Source organism: Oncorhynchus mykiss, chromosome 21, assembly GCF_057628025.1.
Source record: "Oncorhynchus mykiss isolate SJ-2025 chromosome 21, ASM5762802v1, whole genome shotgun sequence".
In the NCBI taxonomy this organism is placed as follows: Eukaryota; Metazoa; Chordata; class Actinopteri; order Salmoniformes; family Salmonidae; genus Oncorhynchus; species Oncorhynchus mykiss.
The window spans coordinates 54,327,432-54,342,285 of NC_143042.1; the positions used below are offsets into that span (position 1 = coordinate 54,327,432).

Sequence of the window (14,854 nt, forward strand, 5' to 3'; positions counted from 1 at the left end):
AGGCAGTAGGGATGGCCAGGGATGTTCTCTGTTTAGTGAGTCCTCCAGATCAGAGGCAGTAGGGATGACCAGGGATGTTCTCTGTTTAGTGAGTCCACCAGATCAGAGGCAGTAGGGATGACCAGGGATGTTCTCTGTTTAGTGAGTCCTCCAGATCAGAGGCAGTACGGATGACCAGGGATGTTCTCTGTTTAGTGAGTCCACCAGATCAGAGGCAGTAGGGATGACCGGGGATGTTCTCTGTTTAGTGAGTCCTCCAGATCAGAGGCAGTAGGGATGACCGGGGATGTTCTCTGTTTAGCGAGTCCTCCAGATCAGAGGCAGTAGGGATGACCGGGGATGTTCTCTGTTTAGCGAGTCCTCCAGATCAGAGGGAGTAGGGATGACCGGGGATGTTCTCTGTTTAGCGAGTCCTCCAGATCAGAGGGAATAGGGATGACCGGGGATGTTCTCTGTTTAGTGAGTCCTCCAGATCAGAGGGAATAGGGATGACCGGGGATGTTCTCTGTTTAGTGAGTCCTCCAGATCAGAGGCAGTAGGGATGACCGGGGATGTTCTCTGTTTAGCGAGTCCTCCAGATCAGAGGCAGTAGGGATGACCGGGGATGTTCTCTGTTTAGTGAGTCCTCCAGATCAGAGGCAGTAGGGATGACCAGGGATGTTCTCTGTTTAGTGAGTCCTCCAGATCAGAGGCAGTAGGGATGACCGGGGATGTTCTCTGTTGAGTGAGTCCACCAGATCAGAGGCAGTAGGGATGACCGGGGATGTTCTCTGTTTAGTGAGTCCTCCAGATCAGAGGCAGTACGGATGACCAGGGATGTTCTCTGTTTAGTGAGTCCACCAGATCAGAGGCAGTAGGGATGACCGGGGATGTTCTCTGTTTAGTGAGTCCACCAGATCAGAGGCAGTAGGGATGACCAGGGATGTTCTCTGTTTAGTGAGTCCTCCAGATCAGAGGCAGTAGGGACGACCAGGGATGTTCTCTGTTTAGTGAGTCCTCCAGATCAGAGGCAGTAGGGATGACCGGGGATGTTCTCTGTTTAGTGAGTCCACCAGATCAGAGGCAGTAGGGATGACCGGGGATGTTCTCTGTTTAGTGAGTCCACCAGATCAGAGGCAGTAGGGATGACCAGGGATGTTCTCTGTTTAGTGAGTCCTCCAGATCAGAGGCAGTAGGGACGACCAGGGATGTTCTCTGTTTAGTGAGTCCTCCAGATCAGAGGCAGTAGGGATGACCGGGGATGTTCTCTTGACAAGTCTATGTTTGGACCATATTCCTATCAAAATGTAACGAATACTTTTGGGTTTCAGGAAAAATGTATGGATTATTTTCTTTCGGAATGTAGTGAAGTAAAAGTAAAAGTTGCCAAAAATACAAAAAGTAAAGTACAGATAGCAAAAAATGACTTAAGTAGAACTTTAAAGTATTTTTCCATAGGTACTTTACACCACTGGTGCAAAGTACACCACCGCAATCAAAGAGGCTAAACAACAGTACAGGGACAAAGTGGAGTCGCAATTCAATAGCTCAGATACGAAACGTGTGTGTCAGGGACTCCACACAATCACCGAATGATTATAAAGGGCAAGCCAGCCACATCGCAGACACCAACACCTCGCTCCCAGACAATCTAAACACAGTCTTTGCCCGTTTCACGGGAAAACACAGGGCCACCGCCCTGATCTAAATGACTATCACTCACTTCTGTCATCATGAATCGCTTCAAGGTCCAGACCTAATCCCAATTGAGATGTTGTGGCATGACTTGAAACCAGCAGTTCCTGCTTGAAACCCACAAATGTCGCTGAGTGAAAGCATTTCTGCATGCAAGAACGGTCCCAAAATTCCTCCACGTGATGTGAGAGACTGATAAAGCTACAGGAAGGGTTTGATTGCAGTCATTGTAGCAAAAGGTGTCACAACCAGTTATTGAGTGTAAAGGGGACAAATACTTTTTCACACAGGGGAATTGGGTGTTGCATAACGTTTTTCCTTCAATAAATAAAATAAGTATACATTTTTAGTCTGATTTGTAAAAGCAGGTTCCATTTATCTAATATTAGGTTTTGGTCGAAGATCAGATAACATTTAGTATTAAAAATATGCATAAATATAAAGAAAGTCAGAAAGAGGGCGTCCTCCAGTAGGGATGACCGGGGCAGGGATGACCGGGGATGTTCTCTGTTTAGTGAGTCCTCCAGATCAGAGGCAGTAGGGATGACCGGGGATGTTCTCTGTTTAGCGAGTCCTCCAGATCAGAGGGAGTAGGGATGACCGGGGATTCATGTCTCAGAACAAGAATAGACTTTCAGAAGAAAGTTCTTTGTTTCTGGCCATTTTGAGTCAGAAACAAAGAACCCACAAATGCTGATGCTCCAGATACTCAACTAGTCTAAAGAAGGCCAGTTTTATTGCTTCTTTAATCAGGACAACAGTTTGCAGCTGTGCTAACAGAATTGCAAAAAGGTTTTGCAATGATCAATTAGCCTTTTAAAATGATAAACTTGGATTAGCTAACACAACGTGTCATTGGAACACAAGAGTGATGGTTGCTGATAATGGGCCTCTGTACGCCTATGTAGATATTCCATTTAAAAAATCAGCCGTTTCAAAAGTCATTTTCAGCTACAAAAGTACACATCCGGTGGATAGCGAGCCGTTTATTATGTTCAACATAGGAGGGCCAAACACAGGAAGCAGCTCTTTCAGTAGTTTAGTTGGAATAGGGTCCAGTATGCAGCTTGAAGGTTTAGAGGCCATGATTATTTTCATCATTGTGTCAAGAGATATAGTACTAAAACACTTTGAGTGTCTCTCTTGATCCTAGGTCCTGGCAGAGTTGTGCAGACTCAGGACAACTGAGCTTTGGAGGAATACGCAGATTTAAAGAGGAGTCCGTAATTTGCTTTCTAATAATCATGATCTTTTCCTCAAAGAAGTTCATGAATTTATTACTGCTGAAGTGAAAGCCATCCTCACTTGGGGAATGCTGCTTTTTTTCGGATTGTTCTTATTTTCCTCAATTAAGTTGGAAAAATAGGATGATCGAGCAGCAGTAAGGGCTCTTCGATACTGCACGGTACTGTCTTTCCAAGCTAGTCGGAAGACTTCCAGTTTGGAGTGGCGCCATTTCCGTTCCAATTTTCTGGAAGCTTGCTTCAGAGCTCGGGTATTTTCTGTATACCAGGGAGCTAGTTTCTTATGAGAAATGTTTTTAGATTTTAGGGGTGCAACTGCATCTAGGGTATTGCGCAAGGTTAAATTGAGTTCCTCAGTTAGGTGGTTAACTGATTTTTGTCCTCTGATGTCCTTGAGTAGGCAGAGGGAGTCTGGAAGGGCATCAAGGAATATTTGTGTTGTCTGTGAATTTATGGCACGACTTTTGATGCTCCTTGGTTGGGGTCTGAGCAGATTATTTGTTGCAATTGCAAATGTAATAAAATGGTGGTCCGATAGTCCAGGATTATGAGGAAAAACATTAAGATCCACAACATTTATTCCATGGGACAAAACTAGGTCCAGAGTATGACTGTGACATGAGTAGGTCCAGTGACATGTTGGACAAAACCCACCCTCTGCTATGACTACAAGGTCCGATAGGAATTCAGGGAACTCAATGAGGAACGTTGTATATGGCCCAGGAGGCCTGTAAACAGTAGCTATAAAAAGTGATTGAGTAGGCTACATGGATTTCATGACTAGAAGCTCAAAAGATGAAAACGTCATTATTTTTTAAATTTGCTATCGGAATATTAGCATCACCTCCACCTTTGCGGGATGCACGGGGGATATGGTCACTAGTGTAACCAGGGGGTGAGGCCTCATTTAACACAGTAAATTCATCATGCTTAAGCCATGTTTCAGTCAGGCCAATCACATCAAGATTATGATCAGTGATTAGTTCATTGACTATAATTGCCTTTGAAGTAAGGGATCTAACATTAAGTAGCCCTATTTTGAGATGTGAGGTATCACGATCTCTTGCAAAAATAATAGGAATAGACAAGGTCTTTATCCTAGTGAGATTGCTAAGGCGAACACCGCCATGTTTTAGTTTTGCCCAACCCAGGTCGAGGCACAGACACGGTCTCAATGGGGATAGATGAGCTGACTACACTGACTGTGCTAGTGGCAGACTCCACTAAGCTGGCAGGCCTGGCCTGCACCCTATTTCATTGTGGAGCTAGAGGAGTTAGAGCCCTGTCTCTGTTGGTAGATAAGAAGAGAGCACCCCTCCAGCTAGGATGGAGTCCGTCACTCCTCAGCAGGCAAGGCTTGGTCCTGTTTGTGGGTGAGTCCCAGAAAGAGGACCAATTATCTACAAATTCCATATTTTGGGAGGGGCAGAAAACAGTTTTCAACCAGCGATTGAGTTGTGAGACTCTGCTGTAGAGCTTTGTATGGAGAGTTGTTTTATTATGCTAATTCGGTTTCCTTGGGGGTATGGACATTGACTCTAGGGGGTTTAACGGCTGTGGTAAGGACAACACTGAGGATGGATCAACAACACTGTAGTTAATCCACAATACTAATCTAAATTACAGAGTGAAAAGAAGGAAGCCTGTACAGATTACAAATATTCCAAAACATGCATCCTGTTTGCAATTAGGCACAAAAGTAAAACTGCTCATTTGCAAAGAAATGTCATTTATGTCCTGAATACAAAGCTTTATGTTTAGAGAAAATCCAACACAACACATCACTGAGTACCGCTCTTCATATTTTCAAGCATGGTGGTGGCTGTATCGTGTTGTGCTTATGCTTGTCATCGGCAAGGACTAGGGAGTTTTTTAGGATAAAAATAAACGGAATAGAGCTAAGCACAGGCAAAATCCTAAAGGAAAACCTGGTTCAGCCTGCTTTCCAGAAGACAAATTCATGTTTCAGCAGGACAATATATATCTATACAGGGCGATAGCCAGATGCAGACACGGGGGGCAGATGGTTCGAGTCTCTGATATTTATTATAATCCAAGGGGCAGGCAAGAGACAGGTTGTTGACAGGCAAATGTCATAAACCAGGTCAGAGTCCAGGAGGTACAGAGTGGCAGGCAGGCTCAAGGTCAGGGCAGGAAAGGATCAAAACTGGGAGGACTAGAAAAAAATGGAGATAAGGAAAAAGCAGGAGCGCAGAAAAACACGCTGGTTGACTTGACAAGACAAGACGAACTGGCAACAGACAAACAGAGAAGACAGGAATAAATACCATGGGACTAATGGGGAAAACAGGTGACACCTGGAGATGGATGGAGACAATCACAAAGACAGGTGAAACAGATCAGGGCATGACACAATAACCTAAAACACAAGGCCAAGTAGACAGTACACTGGAGTTGCTTACCAAGACAACATTGAATGTTCCTGAGTGGCCTAGTTACTGTTTTGACTTAAATTGCCTTGAATATCTATGGCTGTCTAGCAATGATCTAGCAGTCTTATATGGAACACATACTTACCCCACTATATATACCACCAGGGGTCTTTTCACTGTCCCCAAATTCAGAATAAATTCATGAAAACGTACAGTATTATATAGAGCCATTACATGGAACTTCCTTCCATCTCATATGATAAATTGAACAGCAAACCTGGTTTAAAAAAAACAGATAAAAGGAACACCTCACGGCACTACGTCTCTCCACTATTTGATAGTTTGTGTGTATATATTGATATGTTTATATACTGTTTTATATAAAATGGCTACGTGCCATTTTTAAATGCATGTAGTTTTGATCTTGAGCTGTTCTTGTCTATTAGTGTTCTGTATTATGTCATGTTTTATGTTTTGTGTGACCCCAGGAAGAGTAGCTGCTTCTTTCGCAACAGCTAACGGGGATCCTAATAAAATTCCAAATTATCAACCACCAACTTGACAGAGCTTGAATATTTTTTTTAAGAATAATGTGCAAATATTGTACAATCCAGGTGTGCAAAGCTCTTTGAGACTTACCCAGAAAGACACACAGCTGTAATCGCTGTCAAAGGTGATTCTCTCATTGGCTGGCCCTCGCTTCATACTCATCGCCAAACCCACTAGCTCCAGGTCATCTACAAGACCCTGCTAGGTAAAGTCCCCCCTTATCTCAGCTCGCTGGTCACCATAGCAGCACCCACCTGTAGCACGCGCTCCATCAGGTATATCTCTCTGGTCACCCCCAAAACCAATTCTTCTTTTGGCCGCCTCTCCTTCCAGTTCTCTGCTGCCAATGACTGGAACGAACTACAAAAATCTCTGAAACTGGAAACACTTATTTTCCTCACTAGCTTAAAGCACCAACTGTCAGAGCAGCTCACAGATTACTGCACCTGTACATAGCCCACCTATAATTTAGCCCAAACAACTACCTCTGCCCCTACTGTATTGATTTATTGATTTATTTTGCACCCCATTATTTATTTCTACTTTGCACATTCTTCCACTGCAAATCTACCATTCCAGTGTTTTACTTGCTATATTGTATTTACTTCGCCACCATGGCCTTTTTGTTTTGCCTTTACCTCCCTTATCTCACCTCATTTGCTCACATCGTATATAGACTTATTTTTCTACTATATTATTGACTGTTTGTTTTACTCCATGTGTAACTCTGTGTTGTCGAACTGCTTTGCTTTATCTTGGCCAGGTCGCAATTGTAAATGAGAACTTGTTCTCAACTTGCCTACCTGGTTAAATAAAGGTGAAATAAATAAATAAATAAACATTTAACTCAGGGGTGTGAATACTTACAACCAGCCTGGCGCATCACACTGAACATGTAACAAAACAATTTCAACAAGGGCATGGGGGGGGAACAGAGGAATATATATATATACAATGTGATTAGGGAATGTAAACCAGGTGTGACAAGACAAAACAAATGGAACTATGAAAAATGGAGCGGCAATGGCTAGAAGGCCGGTGACGTCGACCGCCGAATGACGCCCAAACAAGGAAAGGAGCCGACTTCGGTGGAAGTCGTGACGATATTTGCGTTGAGCTAGTGATGGAGCAGTTTATATGTGGAGGTAGCTAATACGTAACAGGCACTGTAGGTCATATTTTCATGGTATTAGTTTTACCTCTCCCATTTTGAACAGTTGTTGTGCTTTAACCAAATCCATTGTATTGTATATTTATGTCTTTAGATCATAATTCTCAAAGAACACATATGATGAGTTTATACCAAGCGCTCCTTCTAATGGGTAAGGGATGTGTATTCAACAGAATTAGACATTTTGGAATATATATCAATGACGTCATTGTTATTATTTTAATAAAATATTATTTTTTTTTTGCTGAACAATAGTGGTCATTACAATGAATCCTACAACCGCAACCGTTACAGCCGTCAATGATGCATCAACAACTACTGTTAAAGCCACAGCCACTACAACCATCACCGAGTTATCAAAAACAACTGGTGAACCAAATAAAATGGTCATTGATGCAATGACAAAAACTGGTGAACCGCTACAGCCGTCACTGATTCAACGACAACAACTGGTGAACCTACTAAAACTACCACTGAGTCAACGACAACAACTGGTGAACCCACTAAAACTACCACTGAGTCAACGACAACAACTGGTGAACCCACTAAAACTACCACTGAGTCAACAACAACAACTGGTGAACCGACTAAAACTACCACTGATTCAACGACAACAACTGGTGAACCCACTAAAACCACCACTGAGTCAACGACAACAACTGGTAAACATACTAAAACCACCACTGAGTCATCAACAACATCTGGTGAACCCACTAAAACTACCACTGAGTCAACGACAACAACTGGTGAACCCACTAAAACTACCACTGAGTCAACGACAACAACTGGTGAACCCACTAAAACTACCACTGAGTCAACAACAACAACTGGTGAACCGACTAAAACTACCACTGATTCAACGACAACAACTGGTGAACCCACTAAAACCACCACTGAGTCAACGACAACAACTGGTAAACATACTAAAACCACCACTGAGTCATCAACAACATCTGGTGAACCCACTAAAACTACCACTGAGTCAACGACAACAACTGGTGAACCCACTAAAACTACCACTGAGTCAACGACAACAACTGGTGAACCCACTAAAACTACCACTGAGTCAACAACAACAACTGGTGAACCCACTAAAACCACCACTGAGTCAACGACAACAACTGGTGAACCGACTAAAACTACCACTGAGTCATCGACAACAACTGGTGAACCCACTAAAACCACCACTGAGTCAACGACAACAACTGGTGAACCGACTAAAACTACCACTGAGTCATCGACAACAACTGGTGAACCCACTAAAACTGTCACTGTTTCATCCAGAACAACTGGTGAACCAATTACAATCGTTTTTGCATCATCCAGAACCCCTGGTGAAAATACTACAACCGTCAATGAGTCACCAAAAACAACTAGTGAACCCACAACAAGCGTCACTGATGCAACAACTACTGCCAGTGAAACCGCTACAACCATCACTGGTGTTGTCGACAAAAACAGATGCAGCTGCAACTGTCATTGATGCACCGAGAACAACAGGTGAACCCACTCCAACTGTTACTGGGGCATCAACAACAACTGGTGAACCCACTACAACTGTTACTGGGGCATCAACAACAACTGGTGAACCCACTACAACTGTTACTGGGGCATCAACAACAACAGGTGAACCCACTACAACTGTTACTGGGGCATCAACAACAACTGGTGAACCCACTACAACTGTTACTGGGGCATCAACAACAACAGGTGAACCCACTCCAACTGTTACTGGGGCATCAACAACAACAGGTGAACCCACTACAACTGTTACTGGGGCATCGACAACAACTGGTGAACCCACTACAACTGTTACTGGGGCATCAACAACAACAGGTGAACCCACTACAACTGTTACTGGGGCATCAACAACAACTGGTGAACCCACTACAACTGTTACTGGGGCATCAACAACAACAGGTGAACCCACTACAACTGTTACTGGGGCATCAACAACAACAGGTGAACCCACTACAACTGTTACTGGGGCATCAACAACAACTGGTGAACCCACTACAATCATCTCTGAGGTAACAAAAACAACTGTTCAACCCACATCAACAGTCACTGGTGTGTCAACAACAACAGGTGAACCCACTACAACCATCATTGATGTGTCGATAGTAACTGGTGAACCCACTACAACCATCATTGATTCATCAACAACAACTGGTGAACCCAATGAAACATTGACAATAACTAGTGAATCCACTACACCAGTCACTGGTGTGTCGACAACAACGGACGAACCAACTACAAACGTCACTGGTAGATTGACATCAACGGTTACAGCGTCACCCACAACAACAACTGTCATTGGAGCATCAACAACAACTAGTGAACTTACTTCAACTGTCACTCGTGGGTCGACAACAACTGGTGAACCCACTACAACTGTCACTCGTGGGTCGACAACAACTGGTGAACCCACTACAACTATCATTGGTTCATCAACAACAACTGGTGGACCCACTACAACCATCACTGAGTCAACAACAACTGGTGAACCCACAACAACAGTAACTGTTGTGTCAACAACAACTGGTGAACCCACTACAACCATCACTGAGTCATCAAAATCAACTGTTGAACCCACAACAACAGTCACTGCTGTGTCGACAACAACTGGTGAACCCACTACAACTGTTACTGGGGCATCAACAACAACTGGTGAACCCACTACAATCATCTCTGAGGTAACAAAAACAACTGTTCAACCCACATCAACAGTTACTGGTGTGTCAACAACAACTGGTGAACCCACAACAACAGTCACTGCTGTGTCGACAACAACTGGTGAACACACTACAACCCTCAGTGGTGTGTCAACAACAATGGTGACAGATGTACCAATTACAACATTAACAGGTGCATTGACAACAACTGGTGACCCCACCACAACCATCACTGAGTCAACACAAACAACTGGTGAACCCACCACAACTGTTACTTTGCCATCAACAACAACTGGTGAACCCACTACAACCATCACTGTGTCAACAAAAACAACTGGTGAACCCACTACAACTGTTACTGTTGTGTCAACAACAACTGGTGAACCCACTACAACTGTTACTTTGCCATCAACAACAACTGGTGAACCCACTACAACTGTTACTTTGCCATCAACAACAACTGGTGAACCCACTACAACCATCACTGAGTCAACAAAAACAACTGGTGAACCGACTACAACTGTCACTGTTGTGTCAACAACAACTGGTGAACCCACTACAACTGTTACTTTGCCATCAACAACAACTGGTGAACCCACTACAACTGTTACTTTGCCATCAACAACAACTGGTGAACCCACTACAACTGTTACTTTGCCATCAACAACAACTGGTGAACCCACTACAACCATCACTGAGTCTACAAAAACAACTGGTGAACAAACTAGATCAGTCACTGGTTCATCTACAACAACTGGTGAACCCACTATGACCATCTCTGAATCAATCAAAACAATTGTTCAACCCACATCAACAGTCACTGCTGTGTCATCAACAACTGGTGAACCCACTACAACTGTTACTGTATCATCAACAACTGGTGAACCCACTACAACTGTTACTGTTTCATCAACAACAGCTGGTTCTTCCACTACAACCATCACTGAGTCAACAAAAACAACTGGTGAACCCACTACAACTGTCACTGTAGTATCAACAACAACTGGTGAACCCACTACAACTGTCACTCGTGGGTCGACAACAACTGGTGAACCCACTACAACTGTTACTGGGGCATCAACAACAACTGGTGAACCCACTACAACTGTTACTGGGGCATCAACAACAACTGGTGAACCCACTACAACTGTTACTTTGCCATCAACAACAACTGGTGAACCCACTACAACTGTCACTCGTGGGTCGACAACAACAACTGGTGAACCCACTACAATCATCTCTGAGTCAACAAAAACAACTGGTGAACCCACATCAACAGTCACTGGTGTGTCGACAACAACTGGTGAACCCACTACAACTGTTACTGGGGCATCAACAACAACTGGTGAACCCACTAGAATCATCTCTGAGGTAACAAAAACAACTGTTCAACCCACATCAACAGTCACTGGTGTGTCGACAACAACTGGTGAACACACTACAACCCTCAGTGGTGTGTCAACAACAATGGTGACAGATGTACCAATTACAACATTAACAGGTGCATTGACAACAACTGGTGACCCCACCACAACCATCACTGAGTCAACACAAACAACTGGTGAACCCACCACAACTGTTACTTTGCCATCAACAACAACTGGTGAACCCACTACAACCATCACTGTGTCAACAACAACTGGTGAACCCACTACAACTGTTACTTTGCCATCAACAACAACTGGTGAACCCACTACAACCATCACTGAGTCAACAAAAACAACTGGTGAACAAACTAGATCAGTCACTGCTGTGTCGACAACAACTGGTGAACCCACTACAACCCTCAGTGGTGTGTCGACAACAATGGTGACAGATGTACCAATTACAACATTAACAGGTGCATTGACAACAACTGGTGACCCCACCACAACCATCACTGAGTCAACACAAACAACTGGTGAACCGACTACAACTGTCACTGTTGTGTCAACAACAACTGGTGAACCCACTACAACTGTTACTTTGCCATCAACAACAACTGGTGAACCCACTACAACCATCACTGAGTCTACAAAAACAACTGGTGAACAAACTAGATCAGTCACTGGTTCATCTACAACAACTGGTGAACCCACTATGACCATCTCTGAATCAATCAAAACAATTGTTCAACCCACATCAACAGTCACTGCTGTGTCATCAACAACTGGTGAACCCACTACAACTGTTACTGTATCATCAACAACTGGTGAACCCACTACAACTGTTACTGTTTCATCAACAACAGCTGGTTCTTCCACTACAACCATCACTGAGTCAACAAAAACAACTGGTGAACCCACTACAACTGTCACTGTAGTATCAACAACAACTGGTGAACCCACTACAACTGTCACTCGTGGGTCGACAACAACTGGTGAACCCACTACAACTGTTACTGGGGCATCAACAACAACTGGTGAACCCACTACAACTGTTACTGGGGCATCAACAACAACTGGTGAACCCACTACAACTGTTACTTTGCCATCAACAACAACTGGTGAACCCACTACAACTGTCACTCGTGGGTCGACAACAACAACTGGTGAACCCACTACAATCATCTCTGAGTCAACAAAAACAACTGGTGAACCCACATCAACAGTCACTGGTGTGTCGACAACAACTGGTGAACCCACTACAACTGTTACTGGGGCATCAACAACAACTGGTGAACCCACTAGAATCATCTCTGAGGTAACAAAAACAACTGTTCAACCCACATCAACAGTCACTGGTGTGTCGACAACAACTGGTGAACACACTACAACCCTCAGTGGTGTGTCAACAACAATGGTGACAGATGTACCAATTACAACATTAACAGGTGCATTGACAACAACTGGTGACCCCACCACAACCATCACTGAGTCAACACAAACAACTGGTGAACCCACCACAACTGTTACTTTGCCATCAACAACAACTGGTGAACCCACTACAACCATCACTGTGTCAACAACAACTGGTGAACCCACTACAACTGTTACTTTGCCATCAACAACAACTGGTGAACCCACTACAACCATCACTGAGTCAACAAAAACAACTGGTGAACAAACTAGATCAGTCACTGCTGTGTCGACAACAACTGGTGAACCCACTACAACCCTCAGTGGTGTGTCGACAACAATGGTGACAGATGTACCAATTACAACATTAACAGGTGCATTGACAACAACTGGTGACCCCACCACAACCATCACTGAGTCAACACAAACAACTGGTGAACCGACTACAACTGTCACTGTTGTGTCAACAACAACTGGTGAACCCACTACAACTGTTACTTTGCCATCAACAACAACTGGTGAACCCACTACAACCATCACTGTGTCAACAACAACTGGTGAACCCACTACAACTGTTACTTTGCCATCAACAACAACTGGTGAACCCACTACAACCATCACTGAGTCAACAAAAACAACTGGTGAACAAACTAGATCAGTCACTGCTGTGTCGACAACAACTGGTGAACCCACTACAACCCTCAGTGGTGTGTCGACAACAATGGTGACAGATGTACCAATTACAACATTAACAGGTGCATTGACAACAACTGGTGACCCCACCACAACCATCACTGAGTCAACACAAACAACTGGTGAACCGACTACAACTGTCACTGTTGTGTCAACAACAACTGGTGAACCCACTACAACTGTTACTTTGCCATCAACACCAACTGGTGAACCCACTACAACCATCACTGAGTCTACAAAAACAACTGGTGAACAAACTAGATCAGTCACTGGTTCATCTACAACAACTGGTGAACCCACTATGACCATCTCTGAGTCAATCAAAACAATTGTTCAACCCACATCAACAGTCACTGCTGTGTCATCAACAACTGGTGAACCCACTACAACTGTTACTGTTTCATCAACAACAGCTGGTTCTTCCACTACAACCATCACTGAGTCAACAAAAACAACTGGTGAACCCACTACAACTGTCACTGTAGTATCAACAACAACTGGTGAACCCACTACAACTGTCACTCGTGGGTCGACAACAACTGGTGAACCCACTACAACTGTTACTGGGGCATCAACAACAACGGGTGAACCCACTACAACTGTTACTGGGGCATCAACAACAACTGGTGAACCCACTACAACTGTCACTCGTGGGTTGACACCAACTGGTGAACCCACTACAACTGTCACTCGTGGGTCGACAACAACTGGTGAACCCACTACAACTGTCATTGATTCATTAACAACAACTTCTGAACCCACTACAACCGTAATTGATTCATCAACTACAGCTGGTGAACCCACTACATCCGTCACTGAGTCAACAAAAACAACTGGTGAACCCACTACAACCGACACTGGTGTGTTGACAACAACTGGTGAACCCACTACAATATTCACTAGTGTGTTGACAAAAATGGTTACAGCGTCACCCACTACATCCGTCACTGGTACATCAGCAACAACGGCTACAGCTGCACCCACAACAACCGTCACTAGTGCATCAAATGTCAACACAACGACAACGGCTACTCCTGTCATCAGTACTGCCATCGTCACAGCCACGACAACTGCAACTACCGCTGTTGCAATCACTAGGGTTCTTGTGGTGTTCAGGTCCAGAGGAGAGACATTTACCTCTGATCTATCAAACCCATCATCTCAGGCCTTTCAAACAAGAGCATTACTGATTAAAACTCAGGTGAGCCTCCCAAAACAATGAAGATGTGAATGTCCTAACGAGAGGGGTAGGTTACAGTAATACAGTCAACTTTTAATTGACAGTAAGTTGTTTGTTTAAAATTCATCTGTTTCTTGTTTTGCATTCCAGCTTGAACCTTTCTATCGATCGGCTTTCACCTCTTTCAACAGTTTGGATGTGACAGAATTCAGGTGATTTTTTTTTTTGTATTACATGTTGTATGTTGATATAAATTGATCTCACTTTCTATCTAACATGTTATCTCTCATTTCTTCTCAGCTCTGGATCCATCATCAATACTGTAAATGTAGCATTCAGCTCCCCCTCTGTCCCTAATATCACAGAGATTGGCACTGTTTTGATAAATGCTTCGCAAAACATCACAGCTTTGGAAATTGACCCCAACTCAGTGACGGTCAACAGCACAGGTAAACACATGTATTTATTATATCCTATTGTTATTTGGTAAATGAACAG

General features: G+C 43.7%; 1 protein-coding gene across 1 annotated transcript in view; it reads left to right on the forward strand.

The window, feature by feature from the left end:
• LOC149973521 (uncharacterized) overlaps positions 1-14,854 on the forward strand; it is a 31,975-nt gene that overhangs the window by 6,679 nt on the left and 10,442 nt on the right. The window contains exons 2-10 of the mRNA XM_090213383.1: positions 7,126-7,182; positions 7,287-8,951; positions 9,120-9,237; positions 10,705-11,077; positions 11,966-12,133; positions 13,619-13,803; positions 13,930-14,377; positions 14,507-14,568; positions 14,657-14,805. Coding sequence (XP_090069509.1) covers positions 7,126-7,182; positions 7,287-8,951; positions 9,120-9,237; positions 10,705-11,077; positions 11,966-12,133; positions 13,619-13,803; positions 13,930-14,377; positions 14,507-14,568; positions 14,657-14,805 — 3,225 coding nt within the window. The remainder of the gene's footprint in view (positions 1-7,125; positions 7,183-7,286; positions 8,952-9,119; positions 9,238-10,704; positions 11,078-11,965; positions 12,134-13,618; positions 13,804-13,929; positions 14,378-14,506; positions 14,569-14,656; positions 14,806-14,854) is intronic.